General features: G+C 41.3%; 1 protein-coding gene across 1 annotated transcript in view; it reads left to right on the top strand.

The window, feature by feature from the left end:
• Positions 1–17490, top strand: part of LOC128684101 (probable acyl-CoA dehydrogenase 6) — a gene marked incomplete at its 5' end in the record, with an annotated part of 193406 nt that overhangs the window by 61896 nt on the left and 114020 nt on the right. Inside the window, 1 exon segment of the mRNA XM_070090053.1 lies at positions 14806–15080. Coding sequence (XP_069946154.1) covers positions 14806–15080 — 275 coding nt within the window.

The following is a 17490-nucleotide window of genomic DNA, read 5'->3' as shown; positions in this document are numbered from 1 at the left end:
TGGAGACAAATGGTTTTTAATACTTGACGTGCTGTTGGAGTGTGAGCAAAGTAACATTTATGAAGGGGTTCAGGGAAACCGGCAGGCCGGACTTGAGTCCTGGAGATGGGAAGTACAGTGCCTTCACTCTGAAGGAGGGGTGTTAATGTTTTTTTTTTTTTTTTATTATCACACTGGCCGATTCCCACCAAGGCAGGGTGGCCCGAAAAAGAAAAACTTTCACCATCATTCACTCCATCACTGTCTTGCCAGAAGGGTGCTTTACACTACAGTTTTTAAACTGCAACATTAACACCCCTCCTTCAGAGTGCAGGCACTGTACTTCCCATCTCCAGGACTCAAGTCCGGCCTGCCGGTGTTAATGTTGCAGTTTAAAAACTGTAGTGTAAAGCACCCTTCTGGCAAGACAGTGATGGAGTGAATGATGGTGAAAGTTTTTCTTTTTCGGGCCACCCTGCCTTGGTGGGAATCGGCCAGTGTGATAAAAAAAAAAAAAATGTTTGGGGTGCTAGCGGTAAGAATGTATATACAGTGTATACGTTTGGACCGTTTAGGGCTTAAAGAGCCAGGATATGATTGCTGAGTGTAATATTCAGGGGCTCAAGTTCCATGTAGATAGATATAATGGGAAGGGGGGAGGAGTTGCATGATATGTACGAGAAAATATAAATTGTTGCATAAAAACAGGTATAAAAATAGATGGATTACTAACAGAATCTGTTTGGGTAGAATTTGTAGAAGGTCAAGAAAAACTTATTCTTGGTGTAATATACTGACCTCCAGGCTTGGATCACGATACAGGGAGACTTCTTTGGGACGAAACTGTTAGGGCTTCTAGACACAATAATATAGTGATTGAAGATTTTAACCTTAGTCAAATTGACTGGAATTCTTTGACCAGTAATCTGGAGTCCAGTGACTTTATGGAAGTAGTTCAGGACTGTTTTCTGAAGCAGTGTGTAACAGAGACTACCAGGGGTAATACTTTGCTTGACCTAGTCCTGTCAAATAAGGAAATACTCGTAAATAATCTGGAGATCGCTGAAGAGTTTGGCGCAAATGATCACCTGTCTAATCTCGATTGGTGTAATCTAGCTAATAATTTTATTGATGATGATCATACGATTATGAAGGGATCTGCGTTTGTGATTTTTTCTTAACCCTTAAACTGTCCAAACGTAGATCTACGTTCACCTGCGTGGCGCTCTGAATACAGTGGACCCCCGGTTTACGATCAGCTTCCAATGCGACCAATTATGTAAGTGTATTTATGTAAGTGCGTTTGTACGTGTATGTTTGGGGGGTCTAAAATGGACTAATCTAATTCACAATATTCCTTATGGGAACAAATTCGTTCAGTAATGGCACCTGAACATACTTCTGGAATGAAATAATATCGTAAGCCGGGGGTCCACTGTATTTTGAAAAATAATTTTTTTTTTTTTTTTTTTTTTAGGTTAAAGAGGGCAATTTTCTGTGTGCTATAAGACCCCAAAAAATTTTTAGGACCAGTACTTACCGAGATATAAGACTGGGAAGTTGGTTTTGGATGCTCATCTGACTGCAACATCCAGTTCTGCCACATGCAGAAGTGTTGCCGATTTACCTTTTTTCTCATTTTTATTTTAATTTATATAATTTTTATGTTCTGATAATTACAATTTATAATAGTTCTTGTGATTTCATAGCCAATCTCTGTTCTGACACTAATATTATGTACTGAAATAGTACTCAAATAATAACAATCACACTGACAGGTGAACATTTTTCACCTGCCTGGGTCCTTTACTATTGTCTAGAAATATATACAAAGTATTTATAGGTCTTGTGTTGTGACAAGCGTGAGATAACCGGTGACAGCCAGTGACATTTGATGAATGTAAGCTGCTGCAGGGAACCCTTGCTTTATTTGTTTTCACTGTTGCACACAACCATGTCTGTTTGTGTGTGTATCTATCTATGTCTGTCTGTTTATCTGTTTGCCTGTGTGTGTCTGTCTTTCCATCTGTTTGTCTCTGTCTCAGGGAGCTAATAAACCTGTTGGTTTATGAGCTGCTCCTTGATTACTGAACAGGTGACACTGCTGTTACTTGCATCATGTTTATTTATGTTTTATTTCTACAAACACTGTATAGCACTTGGCCTGGAATTTTTGGGTTACCCTAAGTAATTTTTACTATGTATAATAACTGTACTTATGTGTACATGTGAGAGACAGAGATATAGACAGTGATGTAGATAGGGATAGACAGATATAGACAAAATTATAGACAGATAAAGATAGACAGATAAAGAGCCAAAGCCATCCAGCTGGCCAGTCTGCTGAATACATAAGAACATAAGAAAGAAGGAACACTGCAGCAGGTCTACTGGCCCATGCAAGGCAGGTTCATTCCCCCCCCCCCCCCAGCTTAGACCAATTGACCCACCTAGTCAGATCACATCCATTGAAGGAAGCATGGCATGTGACCTAGTAGCACAAGCTAGTCAGGTCCAGCTCACACCCACCCACACCCACTCATGTATTTATCTAACTTATTTTTACTTTCCTCTTAAAATGTGAGTGTTAATATGACATGACATCAGTGAATCCCTGGTGTTTGCCACGCTATTTGGTCTAGCTTGTGCTCAATTGAACTGGTGCTCCCACAAGGTACTAAGTGGTCCCCAATTTTTTCATACTGTGCACACTGAGTGCGCAGACCCATTCTTTCATAGATCTACATGTGGACAGTTTAAGGGTTAATAATGTACGACACGCTCAGGGAGAAATTAGGTCTAATAATAATGATCCCAAATGGGTTAACAGGAGGCTAAAGCATCTATTAGGGGAGAAAAGGGAAATTTATAGGTGCATCAAAAGAGGAGAGGTTAACCTTACTGACCATTATGTTCAGCTTTTAAAGAGAAATAAAAAAGGGGATTAGAAAGGCTTAACGTGACTATGAAATTAGAGATGCCAATGAATCAAAGACTAATCCAAAGGGATACTTTCAAGGGTATAGGATGAAGGTGAAGGAAGAAGTAGGACCTCTGAAGTGCAAGAAATAAGATTAATGAATTACATTTGGTAGTGTGTGCTGGGAACTTTGATGTCATTTCAATGACTGAAACATGGTATGATTTAAATTCAATTCTACCCAAGCTTATTGCCTGGGTAGAATTGAAAATTAGATTGGGCAAATATTCTGTTAGTGGGATGGATTGTGAAGGACTTGTCTAGTATGGGCCAACAGGCTTGTTTCAGTGTTCCTCCTCTCTTACGTTCTTATATACATTTGCCCAACCTTTTTTTTTTTTGTGCTACCCAAGCCATAGCTGTTGTAACCTTTCTTTCTCATGTACCAGCTGACTTTCCCATCATATGTATAACTACTACTACTACCTCTACTTGTGTGGGCAAAACATTGTCAATAAAGGATCACGTTATACTGCTGTGTCTGACTATGCATCTGACAGCCCTGCTGCGAGACGCATGATAATAAGTAAAGTGATCGTATGTCGCGCAGGTCATAAGTCAGATGGTACATGTACTATGTACCCCAAATGACACTCCTTACCCTTTTTAATATATCCCGACCTCACCTATGGTATTTGTGCCTGGGGATCAACCACAGCCAACCATCTTAAACCTTTAATAACCCAACAAAAAGCTGCTGTGAGGATGATTACCAACTCTGAATGACAGCATGCCCCACCACTTTTCAAAAACCTGAGCCTACTAAATATACGAGAAATACACTCATATTATTGTGCCTACTATATATAGAGAACATTAAATGCCAGTATAAACCCTCCACTTAAACTTCTTGATAGCTAAAACAGAATGCGGTCACAGTACAAGGCACAAGGCACTCTTCAACATCCCTTGTGTCAGTCTCACACTATGCAAAAATATAATGTACATAAAGGGTCCGAAGATCTGGAATTCGCTACCTGAAGCGATAAAGGATCCCCTGACAACAATCAAAATTAAGGCTATACTTAAAAATTATCTTATCTCTCGATACTAACCAAACCAACCAAAATAACTTCTAATCAGTTTGAAGCAACCCCCAAATATTATATGACCTCTAGTCTATTAAAACATCTGCCAATCCATAAGATATTACTGTTTAAACCATTAATTGTAATATTGTTTTTATGTGCAACTTCAAGATTATTATTCTTATAAACCTCCATTTTGACTACCTCACATTAGTACAGTGGAATCTCTACTTGCGAGTTTAATCTGTTCCATGACCTTGCTCACAACTGGATTTGCTCATTTGCAGTCAATTTTCCTCATTTAAATTAATTGAAATGCAATTAATCCGTTTCATTGGAATTCTTTGCTCCAATAATTTCAATATTGTTTGTTATGTCATCTAATATGACATAACAAACAATAAAAATAACATAGAAACCTGATATATACTCTAGAATGAATAAAATACATCATTATATATGTGGCAGCGGCGGCGGCCGATGAGAGTTTGTCTGGAGACAGGATAAAATACTCTTTGAATATTTCGCTATCATCAACTCTATGGCTTATTTATCTATCACAGTTCATCTAATATGAAATAATCAACAATATAAATAACATAGAAACGTGATATATACTCCAGAATGCATGAAATATGTCATTATGTAACAGGTGGAGGTGGCCACAACCGCTCCCTCTTTGTTGTGGTAAACACTCCCATCTAGTGACGGCCTTTTGAAGTCGTCTATTATTATAATTATTATGTAGTACAGTATTATTATTATATGCATTATTATTATTATTATTGTATTATACTACTATTATTATTATACGTATTGTTATTGTTATACAGTGGACCCCCGCATACCGTACGCATCACATAACGTTCAATCCCCATACCGCTCGCTTTTATCGCAAAAATTTTGCCTCGCATACCGCTCAAAAACCCGCTCACCGCTCTTCGTCCGAGACGCGTCCAATGTGCGCCCTTAGCCAGCCTCACATGTGCCGCCGGTGGCATTGTTTACCAGCCAGCCTCCGCGGTAACATCCAAGCATACAATCGGAACATTTCGTATTATTACAGTGTTTTTGGTGATTTTTTCTGGAAAATAAGTGACCATGCGCCCCAAGAAAGCTTCTGGTGCCAACCCTACAGCAATAAGGGTGAGAATTACTATAGAGATGAAGAAAAAGATCATTGATAAGTATGAAAGTGGAGTGCGTGTCTCCGAGCTGGCCAGGTTGTATAATAAACCCCAATCAACCATCGCTACTATTGGTGGTACAGCTGCTGCTGCTGCTGTAGTACCGTCTGCTGCTGCTGTAGCATCATCTGCTGCTGCTGTAGCATCATCTGCTGCTGCTGTAGCACTGTCAGCTGCTGCTGCTGTTGTACCACCGTCAGCTGCTGCTGCTGCTATAGTACCGTCTGCTGCTGCTGTAGCATCGTCTGCTGCTGCTGTAGCATCATCTGCTGCTGTTGTAGCACTGTCAGCTGCTGCTGCTGTTGTACCACCGTCAGCTGCTGCTGCTGCTGTAGTACCGTCTGCTGCTGCTGTAGCATCGTCTGCTGCTGCTGTAGCATCATCTGCTACTGCTGTAGCACTGTCAGCTGCTGCTGCTGCTGCTGTAGCACTGTTGTTGGTGTGGCTTATTGAGAATACCAAGAAACAATTAACCCCAGAGGATTTGCCACCCAGGATAACCCAAAAAAGTCAGTGTCATCGAAGACTGTCTAACTTATTTCCATTGGGGTCCTTAATCTTGTCTCCCAGGATGCAACCCACACCAGTCGACTAACACCCAGGTGAACAGGGAAAAATGCCTGGAACTAGTGCTCATATATTTATTTTTTTTTTATTATCATACTGGCCGATTCCCACCAAGGCAGGGTGGCCCGAAAAAGAAAAACTTTCACCATCATTCACTCCATCACTGTCTTGCCAGAAGGGTGCTTTACACTACAGTTTTTAAACTGCAACATTAACACCCCTCCTTCAGAGTGCAGGCACTGTACTTCCCATCTCCAGGACTCAAGTCCGGCCTGCCGGTTTCCCTGAACCCCTTCATAAATGTTACTTTGCTCACACTCCAACAGCACGTCAAGTATTAAAAACCATTTGTCTCCATTCACTCCTATCAAACACGCTCACGCATGCCTGCTGGAAGTCCAAGCCCCTCGCACACAAAACCTCCTTTACCCCCTCTCTCCAACCTTTCCTAGGCCGACCCCTACCCCGCCTTCCTTCCACTACAGACTGATACACTCTTGAAGTTATTCTGTTTCGCTCCATTCTCTCCACATGTCCGAACCACCTCAACAACCCTTCCTCAGCCCTCTGGACAACAGTTTTGGTAATCCCGCACCTCCTAACTTCCAGACTACGAATTCTCTGCATTATATTCACACCACACATTGCTCTCAGACATGACATCTCCACTGCCTCCAGCCTTCTCCTCACTGCAACATTCATCACCCATGCTTCACACCCATATAAGAGCGTTGGTAAAACTATACTCTCATACATTCCCCTCTTTGCCTCCAAGGACAAAGTTCTTTGTCTCCACAGACTCCTAAGTGCACCACTCACCCTTTTCCCTTCATCAATTCTATGATTCACCTCATCTTTCATAGACCCATCCGCTGACACGTCCACTCCCAAATATCTGAATACATTCACCTCCTCCATACTCTCTCCCTCCAATCTGATATCCAATCTTTCATCACCTAATCTTTTTGTTATCCTCATAACCTTACTCTTTCCTGTCTTCACTTTCAATTTTCTTCTTTTGCACACCCTACCAAATTCATCCACCAATCTCTGCAATTTCTCTTCAGAATCTCCCAAGAGCACAGTGTCATCAGCAAAGAGCAACTGTGACAACTCCCACTTTGTGTGATTCTTTATCTTTTAACTCCCCGCCTCTTGCCAAGACCCTCGCATTTACTTCTCTTACAACCCCATCTATAAATATATTAAACAACCACGGTGACATCACACATCCTTGTCTAAGGCCTACTTTTACTGGGAAATAATTTCCCTCTTTCCTACATACTCTAACTTGAGCCTCACTATCCTCGTAAAAACTCTTCACTGCTTTCAGTAACCTACCTCCTACACCATACACCTGCAACATCTGCCACATTGCCCCCCTATCCACCCTGTCATACGCCTTTTCCAAATCCATAAATGCCACAAAGACCTCTTTAGCCTTATCTAAATACTGTTCACTTATATGTTTCACTGTAAACACCTGGTCCACACACCCCCTACCTTTCCTAAAGCCTCCTTGTTCATCTGCTATCCTATTCTCCGTCTTACTCTTAATTCTTTCAATAATAACTCTACCATACACTTTGCCAGGTATACTCAACAGACTTATCCTCCTATAATTTTTGCACTCTCTTTTATCCCCTTTGCCTTTATTCAAAGGAACTATGCATGCTCTCTGCCAATCCCTAGGTACCTTACCCTCTTCCATACATTTATTAAATAATTGCACCAACCACTCCAAAACTATATCCCCACCTGCTTTTAACATTTCTATCTTTATCCCATCAATCCCGGCTGCCTTACCCCCTTTCATTTTACCTACTGCCTCACAAACTTCCCCCACACTCACAACTGGCTCTTCCTCACTCCTACAAGATGTTGTTCCTCCTTGCCCTATACACGAAATCACAGCTTCCCTATCTTCATCAACATTTAACAATTCCTCAAAATATTCCCTCCATCTTCCCAATACCTCTAGCTCTCCATTTAATAACTCTCCTCTCCTATTTTTAACTGACAAATCCATTTGTTCTCTAGGCTTTCTTAACTTGTTAATCTCACTCCAAAACTTTTTCTTATTTTCAACAAAATTTGTTGATAACATCTCACCCACTCTCTCATTTGCTCTCTTTTTACATTGCTTCAACACTCTCTTAACCTCTCTCTTTTTCTCCATATACTCTTCCCTCCTTGCATCACTTCTACTTTGTAAAAACTTCTCATATGCTAACTTTTTCTCCCTTATTACTCTCTTCACATCATCATTCCACCAATCGCTCCTCTTCCCTCCCGCACCCACTTTCCTGTAACCACAAACTTCTGCTGAACACTCTAACACTACATTTTTAAACCTACCCCATACCTCTTTGACCCCATTGCCTATGCTCTCATTAGCCCATTTATCCTCCAATAGCTGTTTATATCTTACCCTAACTGCCTCCTCTTTTAGTTTATAAACCTTCACCTCTCTCTTCCCTGATGCTTCTATTCTCCTTGTATCCCATCTACCTTTTACTCTCAGTGTAGCTACAACTAGAAAGTGATCTGATATATCTGTGGCCCCTCTATAAACATGTACATCCTGAAGTCTACTCAACAGTCTTTTATCTACCAATACATAATCCAACAAACTACTGTCATTTCACCCTACATCATATCTTGTATACTTATTTATCCTCTTTTTCTTAAAATATGTATTACCTATAACTAAACCCCTTTCTATACAAAGTTCAATCATAGGGTTCCCATTATCATTTACACCTGGCACCCCAAACTTACCTACCACACCCTCTCTAAAAGTTTCTCCTACTTTAGCATTCAGGTCCCCTACCACAATTACTCTCTCACTTGGTTCAAAGGCTCCTATACATTCACTTAACATCTCCCAAAATCTCTCTCTCTCCTCTGCATTCCTCTCTTCTCCAGGTGCATATACGCTTATTATGACCCACTTCTCGCATCCAACCTTTACTTTAATCCACATAATTCTTGAATTTACACATTCATATTCTCTTTTCTCCTTCCATAACTGATCATTCAACATTACTGCTATCCCTTCCTTTGCTCTAACTCTCTCAGATACTCCAGATTTAATCCCATTTATTTCCCCCCACCGAAACTCCCCTACCCCTTTTCAGCTTTGTTTCGCTTAGGGCCAGGACATCCAACTTCTTTTCATTCATAACATCAGCAATCATGTGTTTCTTGTCATCCGCACTACATCCATGCACATTTAAGCATCCCAGTTTTATAAAGTTTTTCTTCTTCTATTTTTTAGTAAATGTCTACAGGAGAAGGGGTTACTAGCCCATTGCTCCCGGCATTTTAGTCGCCTCAAACGACACGCATGGCTTACGGAGGAAAGATTCTTTTCCACTTCCCCATGGACAATAGAAGAAATAAAGAGGAACAAGAGCTATTTAGAAAAAGGAGAAAAACCTAGATGTACGTATATATATATGCATGTGCGTGTCTGTGAAGTGTGACCAAAGTGTAAGTAGGAGTAGCAAGATATCCCTGTTATCTAGCGTGTTTATGAGACAGAAAAAGAAACCAGCAATCCTACCATCATGCAAAACAGTTACAGGTTTCTGTTTCACAGTCATCTGGCAGGACGGTAGTACTTCCCTGGGTGGTTGCTGTCTACCAACCTACTACCTATTGGTGAATTTAAAGCCAGCAAAGGTTGGTTTGAGAGATTTAAGAATCGTAGTGGCATACACAGTGTGATAAGGCCTGTTCTGGAAGAAAATGCCAAACAGGACCTACAGTACTCAGGAGGAAAAGGCACTCCCAGGACACAGTGTCTCATCAGTCATTGCTGCATCTTCAATAAAGGTAAGTGTCATTTATTCTTTATTTAGTAGAGTAGTACATGCACAATATATATTGTGCATGTACTACTCTACTATTGTGCATGTATCCTTCTCTGTGTGTGTAGGAAAATGTATATTTCATGTGGTAAAAAATTTTTTTTCATACTTTTGGGTGTCTTGCACGGATTAATTTGATTTCCATTATTTCTTATGGGGAAAATTCATTCGCATACCGATCATTTCACATAACAATGAGCCCTCTTGCACGGATTAAAGTCGCTATGCGGGGGTCCACTGTACTTAGGATTATTATTATTATTATTACGTTAGGCATCTTTCCATCATACATTGCCCAAGTTTCAATAAGATAGTCCAACAAACAAATGAGATACAATTCCCTAGATCGAGAGCGTCTCCTCGCTTATGGAAATTTTGCTCGCGTATGGAAGCAAAAAATTGACCCATCGACTGCTCGTATTTGGAAAAACTCGCATGTGGATGCGCTCGCAAGTAGAGGTTCCACTGTATTAAGATAAAATGAAGATTTATTAAAAAAGTTAAATGCTTTTATCTTGTCAAGACTTTAGTTATTATGTACTAGGATTAGTCTGCCCGAAATTCCCAGGCATGATAGTGGCTTTCTTTGTACTTAACAAATCAAGATTGTAATTACACATTGTACCCTCTGCAAAGAAATAAAATCTTTTGTTCTTTATTTGTGTACTCTGGAATATTGGCAAAAATCAAACATTTCCACTACTTTGATCTCAATTTCAAGCTACTTTCAGTCTTGAAACTAATCAAAATCATCTCTAGTTCTGTAATATTCTTCCATACTGTCAAATGAGACCAAGAAACTGAGAATACAACCATAAAAACCATACAAAAATGCACTGCAAAATTCCTGTTTTAAACCAAAAACATAACATAAGGATTGAGGAACACTGCAGAAGGTCTACTGGCCCATACAAAGCAGGCCCTTATCAAAACCACCACTGCCCAAAACTACCCAAGAATTTACTCCTGTACCTACGACACCAATCAAACCCAGTCCCTCCCACTCATATATCTGTCCGATCTCTCTTTAAAGCTACACAGGGTCCTAGCCTCGATCACCCTACTTGGAAGACCATTCCATACATCCACAACTCTGTTTGAAAACCAGTACTTACTGATGTCCTTCCTAAATCTAAATTTATTCAACTTAAATCCATTATTTCTGGTTCTTACCTGGTTCGACACCCTCAGTACATTATTAATATCACCTTTATTTATGCCCATCATCCACTTATGCGCTTGATGGTATCTCCCCTCATTCTACGTCTCTCCAGAGAATGGGGATTCAAGGCTCAGTCTGTTTTCAGACAGACCCTTGGGTAATCCCTTTAATCCGTTCCAGAGAGCTAGCCTTTAGCCGATTTTGCCTTTAGCTGAATTAATTTTCCCCATAAGAAATAATGGAAATCCAATTAATCCATTTCAGAAAGCCAAAAGTATTGACAAAAAATAATTTTTTAAAGATTAACCCTTTGACTGTTTTGGTTGTATATATACGTCTTATGAGCCACCGTTTTTGACGTATATATACAGTAGACCCCCGCATAGCGACCTTAATCCGTGCAAGAGGGCTGGTTGTTATGCGAAATGTTCGGTATGCGAATGAATTTTCCCCATAAGAAATAATGGAAATCAAATTAATCCGTGCAAGACACCCAAAAGTATGAAAAAAAAAATTTTACCACATGAAATATACATTTTTCTACACACAAAGAGAAGGATACATGCACAATAGTAGAGTAGTACATGCACAATATATATTGTGCATGTACTACTCTACTAAATGAAGAATAAATGACACTTACCTTTATTGAAGATGCAGCAATGACTGATGAGACACTGTGTCCTGGGAGTGCCTTTTCCTCCTGAGTACTGTAGGTCCTGTTTGGCATTTTCTTCCAGAACAGGCCTTATCACACTGTGTATGCCACTACGATTCTTAAATCTCTCAAACCAACCTTTGCTGGCTTTAAATTCACCAATATGAGCACTAGTTCCAGGCATTTTTCCCTGTTCACCTGGGTGTTAGTCGACTGGTGTGGGTTGCATCCTGGGAGACAAGATTAAGGACCCCAATGGAAATAAGTTAGAGTCCTCGATGATGCACTGACTTTCTTGGGTTATCCTGGGTGGCTAACCCTCCGGGGTTAATTGTTTCTCGGTAATTGTTTCACGTTAAGCCACACCAACAACACTCTCTCCACATCTTCGAGTAATACAGCTGATGGTGGTGCAGCAACAACAACAGCTGTGGTGCAGCTGACCATGGTGCAGCAGCAGCTGGGTGCAGCTGCAGCTGTGGTGCAGCTGCAGCTGTGGTGCAGCAGCAGCTGTGGTGCAGCAGCAGCTGTGGTGCAGCAGCAGCTGACTGTGGTACGATAGTATTTATCACCCTTTTTACCACAGGGTTGGCACTAGAAGCTTTCTTTGGGCCCATGGTGGCTTATTTAGCAGTTACAAGCACTATAAATAATGGAATAATACAAAATGTATTGAATGTATGCATGCAACCGGCCACCCTGGCTTGTAAACACTGACGGCAAGGCAGGCGCTCAGGCTGGACGGACAGGTTCGGGACAGGTTCAGGACGAGTCATGTTCAGAGACAGCTGATGGTGCAACAGCAGCTGACCGTGGTGCAGCAGCAGCTGACTGGTCCAGCAACAGCTGACTGATCCAGCAACAGCTGACTGGTCCATGACTGATCCAGCAACAGCTGACTGGTCCAGCAACAGCTGACTGATCCAGCAACAGCTGACTGGTCCAGCAACAGCTGACTGATCCAGCAACAGCTGACTGGTCCAGCAACAGCTGACTGATCCAGCAACAGCTGACTGGTCCAGCAACAGCTGACTGGTCCAGCAACAGCTGACTGATCCAGCAACAGCTGACTGATCTAGCAACAGCTGACTGATCCAACAACAGCGATTCTTAAATCTCTCAAACCAACCTTTGCTGGCTTTAAATTCACCAATATGAGCACTAGTTCCAGGCGTTTTTCCCTGTTCACCTGGGTGTTAGTCGACTGGTGTGGGTTGCATCCTGGGAGACAAGATTAAGGACCCCAATGGAAATAAGTTAGACAGTCTTCGATGACACTGACTTTTTTGGGTTATCCTGGGTGGCAAATCCTCTGGGGTTAATTGTTTCTTGGTATTCTCAATAAGCCACACAGTAGGCAACAACTGGTATGTGTCTTACCTAACAACCTGTCGGTATTTTATACCATTTTAATCTTGCTACAGCAGCAGCAGCAGCTGATGGTGGTACAGCAGCAACAGACGATGCTACAGCAGCAACAGACGATGCTACAGCAGCAGCAGACGATGCTACAGCAGCAACAGACGATGCTACAGCAGCAGCAGACGATGCTACAGCAGCAGCAGACGATGCTACAGCAGCAGCAGACGATGCTACAGCAGCAGCAGACGATGCTACAGCAGCAGCAGCAGCTGATGGTGGTACAACAGCAGCAGCAGCAGCTGATGGTGGTACAACAGCAGCAGCAGCTGACGGTGGTACAGCAGCAACAGACGGTGCTACAGCAGCAACAGACGATGCTACAGCAGCAGCAGACGATGCTACAGCAGCAGCAGACGATGCTACAGCAGCAACAGAAGATGCTACAGCAGCAGCAGATGATGCTACAGCAGCAGCAGACGATGCTACAGCAGCAGCAGACGATGCTACAGCAGCAGCAGACGATGCTACAGCAGCAGCAGACGATGCTACAGCAGCAGCAGATGATGCTACAGCAGCAGCAGACGGTACTCCAGCAGCAGCAGCAGCTGACGGTGGTACAACAGCAGCAGCAGCTGACAGTGCAGCAGCAGCTGACGGTGGTACAGCAGCAGCAGCAGCTGTACCACCAATAGTAGCGATGGTTGATTGGGGTTTATTATACAACCTGGCCAGCTCGGAGACACGCACTCCACTTTCATACTTATCAATGATCTTTTTCTTCATCTCTATAGTAATTCTCACCCTTATTGCTGTAGGGTTGGCACTAGAAGCTTTCTTGGGGCCCATGGTCACTTATTTTCCAGAAAAAATCACCAAAAACACTGTAATAATACGAAATGTTCCGATTGTATGCTTGGATGTTACCGCGGAGGCTGGCTGGTAAACAATGCCACCGGCGGAACATGTGAGCGTGGCTCAGGTCGCACATTGGACGCGTCTCGGACGAAGGGTGGTGAGCGGGTTTTTGGGCGGTATGCGAGGCAAAATTTTTGCGATCAAAGCGTCCGGTATGCGGATTGTACGGTATGCGATGCGTACGGTATGCGGGTGTCCACTGTACTCATAAATTCTAGCGGCTTCAAATCAAGCAGGAGAAAGCTGGTAGGCTCACATGTGAGAGAATGGGTCTGTGTGGTCAGTGTGAACCATTTAAAAAAAATCCTGCAGCACAGTGCATAATGAGGAAAAAAAACTCCGACCATTTTTTTTTTAATTAAAATGTCGACTTTGTGGTCTTTTTTCGTATAGTATTTATGGTTGTATTCTTATTTTCTTGGTCTTATTTGATAGAATGGAAAACATATTATAGAAATAGAGGTGATTTTGATTGGTTTTACTATGAAAAGAACCTTGAAATGAAGCTCAATGTAGGGAAAATGTTTGATTTTTGCTGATGTTCAAAAGTAAACAAATGATGTCATTTTCCAATAAATGTCCACTGTATATAATGGGACAGACACCGAAAGGGTTAAAATATTCTTGCCCTTAGCATAAAGTAAGTGATGAATATATTTATTGTAGGAAATCTGAATAAATGACAAATGGGTATAATTTAAAACTGCTGCATTAACGAAACTCTGTAAAGCAAAGCACTGTACAGTGGGTCTCTCCAGTATAATTGCTGTACAGCCTTTAAATTTTCTGGAAAAAGGAAACAATACCTTGAGTACAATAACACTATTTTCTATGACAATACATGTATTTAATATGATAATCTTGCAGTAATGGAAGTAAATACTTTATTCTGTATATGCTTTTATTATTATTTTGTTCCCTCAATAGCATATTTCCAAATCATTAGTGTCCTGCTTTTATCTTTTTATAACCAGTGAACTTTACATTTTCATAATAGCTCCGTAAAGCTTTTCCATAAATATTTTGTCTTTTTTTTTTTTTTTGCATATGTTTTATTTTGTCCATTAGCAATATATAATAATTTTATTCCAGGTTTGGCAGTCATTATGTTAAAGAACAGTTTTTAGCACCAAGCATCTCTGGCGATAAGGTGTCCTGCCTTGGTGTCAGCGAACCTAGTGCAGGATCTGATGTGGCAAACATAAAAACCACAGCAAAGCGGCAAGGGGACGATTACATTATCAACGGTCAGAAGATGTGGATCACTAACGCATATCAGGCTGACTGGATGTGTCTCTTGGCAAACACTTCTCAGGGTCAAGCGCACCGGAACAAATCCCTCATCTGTGTGCCCATGGATTCTCCAGGTGCTTCCAAGAAGATCTATTTATTAGTGCCTCCCATTTCATTATTAATACAATGTTAGCTAACATTATGGGGTGAAATATATTCAACTGTGCTATAAAGCTCCTCTACATAGTGCATATTTTGGGTGAATGCACTTTTTCAATTGCATTTACAGAGTTGCACTATATGGACGATCTTTTTACGAGAGCTTGATGTGGTTATAGTTATTTGTAAGGCAGAAGATATGCACAGAGTACAGTATTAGACAGTTTTAAAGAGAGCAGCATTCAAATAGAATTGTGTATACTGCAATAACAGTGAAATCAAAGAATACAGTAGGGCCCCACTTATATGGCGGGTTAGGTTCCAGGCTGTCGCTGGAAAGCAGACATCGCCAGAAGGCAGAACGCCATTTTTTTCCATTTATAAATGCATATAAATGCCAGACAACAAGTTTACACTAAATTATATTAAGCTAGTAATAGAACTAGGCATTAAAAACACACAAAGTAAAATATATTCACAGTAAATTCATTACTTCTCTTAAAGTATTTGTAATCTTAATGTAGGGAGAAAGGTGAGTAGTACTTATTTGTAGGAAGTCAGGTGCAGGTAGCCCAAGTGTAGGTAGCCCTGGCTCCCCGTCTCATACTTAATATACGATATTTAAAACATCCCAGAGAGTTAAAACACACATACAATACACTCATTATTTACCTTAAAATATGTGTAGTCTTAATATAGGAAGAGAGGTGAGTCGTATTTATTTGTAGGAAGTCAGTGTAGGTAGCCGGTAGGTGTAGCCTGCCTGGGCTACACCTACTGGCTACCTACACTGTGGCCCAGAGCCATATTATTAATATCGACATACTTTGTTCACTGAATTTAATCATTTCTAACAACTACCTTTAGATGCCATCATAAACGAAGGTGGAAGTAATGAATAATTCATGCCGAAAATTGTAAACAAAATTGGAGTGAGGGAGTGACTGGGCCAAACGCAGATTCATACATGTTTTCTCTGATGGCTGAGCAGAGAAAACGTAATGTTGTCCCTCCGCCCGGCTACCACACAGCTCCACAAGTGTTATTATCAGAGCACACATAAAATATGCAATAAATGCCAGACAACAAGTTTACACTAACTTATATTAAGTTAGCAATAGAAATACTCATTAAAAACACAATAAAAGGTAAGATACACACAGAGTACACTTATTACTTACCTTAAAATATTAATATTAATGTGTGAGAGGTGAGTGGCAGGGTGTTTATTGAATAAAATTAGAATGGCACACCATCATCTTCTAACTTGGTACTTAAAGCAAGGGGCTTACGACTTCTCTTTTTATCACAGCTAACCTTAGATGCCATCGTCAATGAGAGCCAACTAGTTAACGAAAGAGTAAACGAGAGAGAGAACGAGATACAGAGTTGAGACAATGTAGGAACACAAACTGAACAGGTAGTGGGCAATCACTTGATCAGGCGAAATAAATGCGTATTAATGTGTGTCTACTTTTAGTTCATTCACGTCCGTTTGTAAGAGTTTGTAAAACATTTACCTCAATATTTTTTTATTATTATTATTATTATTATTATTATCACACTGGCCGATTCCCACCAAGGCAGGGTGGCCCGAAAAAGAAAAACTTTCACCATCATTCACTCCATCACTGTCTTGCCAGAAGGGTGCTTTACACTACAGTTTTTAAACTGCAACATTAACACACCTCCTTCAGAGTGCAGGCACTGTACTTCCCATCTCCAGGACTCAAGTCCGGCCTGCCGGTTTCCCTGAACCCCTTTATAAATGTTACTTTGCTCACACTCCAACAGCACATCAAGTATTAAAAACCATTCGTCTCCATTCACTCCTATCAAACACGCTCACGCACGCCTGCTGGAAGTCCAAGCCCCTCGCACACAAAACCTCCTTTACCCCCTCCCTCCAACCTTTCCTAGGCCGACCCCTACCCCGCCTTCCTTCCACTACAGACTGATACACTCTTGAAGTCATTCTGTTTCGCTCCATTCTCTCTACATGTCCGAACCACCTCAACAACCCTTCCTCAGCCCTCTGGACAACAGTTTTGGTAATCCCGCACCTCCTCCTAACTTCCAAACTACGAATTCTCTGCATTATATTCACACCACACATTGCCCTCAGACATGACATCTCCACTGCCTCCAGCCTTCTCCTCGCTGCAACATTCATCACCCATGCTTCACACCCATATAAGAGTGTTGGTAAAACTATACTCTCATACATTCCCCTCTTTACCTCCAAGGACAAAGTTCTTTGTCTCCACAGACTCCTAAGTGCACCACTCACCCTTTTCCCCTCATCAATTCTTTGATTCACCTCATCCTTCATAGACCCATCCACTGACACGTCCACTCCCAAATATCTGAATACATTCACTTCCT

The sequence above is a fragment of the Cherax quadricarinatus genome, chromosome 3, assembly GCF_038502225.1.
Source record: "Cherax quadricarinatus isolate ZL_2023a chromosome 3, ASM3850222v1, whole genome shotgun sequence".
Classification (NCBI taxonomy): domain Eukaryota; kingdom Metazoa; phylum Arthropoda; class Malacostraca; order Decapoda; family Parastacidae; genus Cherax; species Cherax quadricarinatus.
The sequence above is the reverse complement of the archived record's forward strand: the minus strand, read 5'-3'. Positions and strand labels throughout refer to the sequence as shown.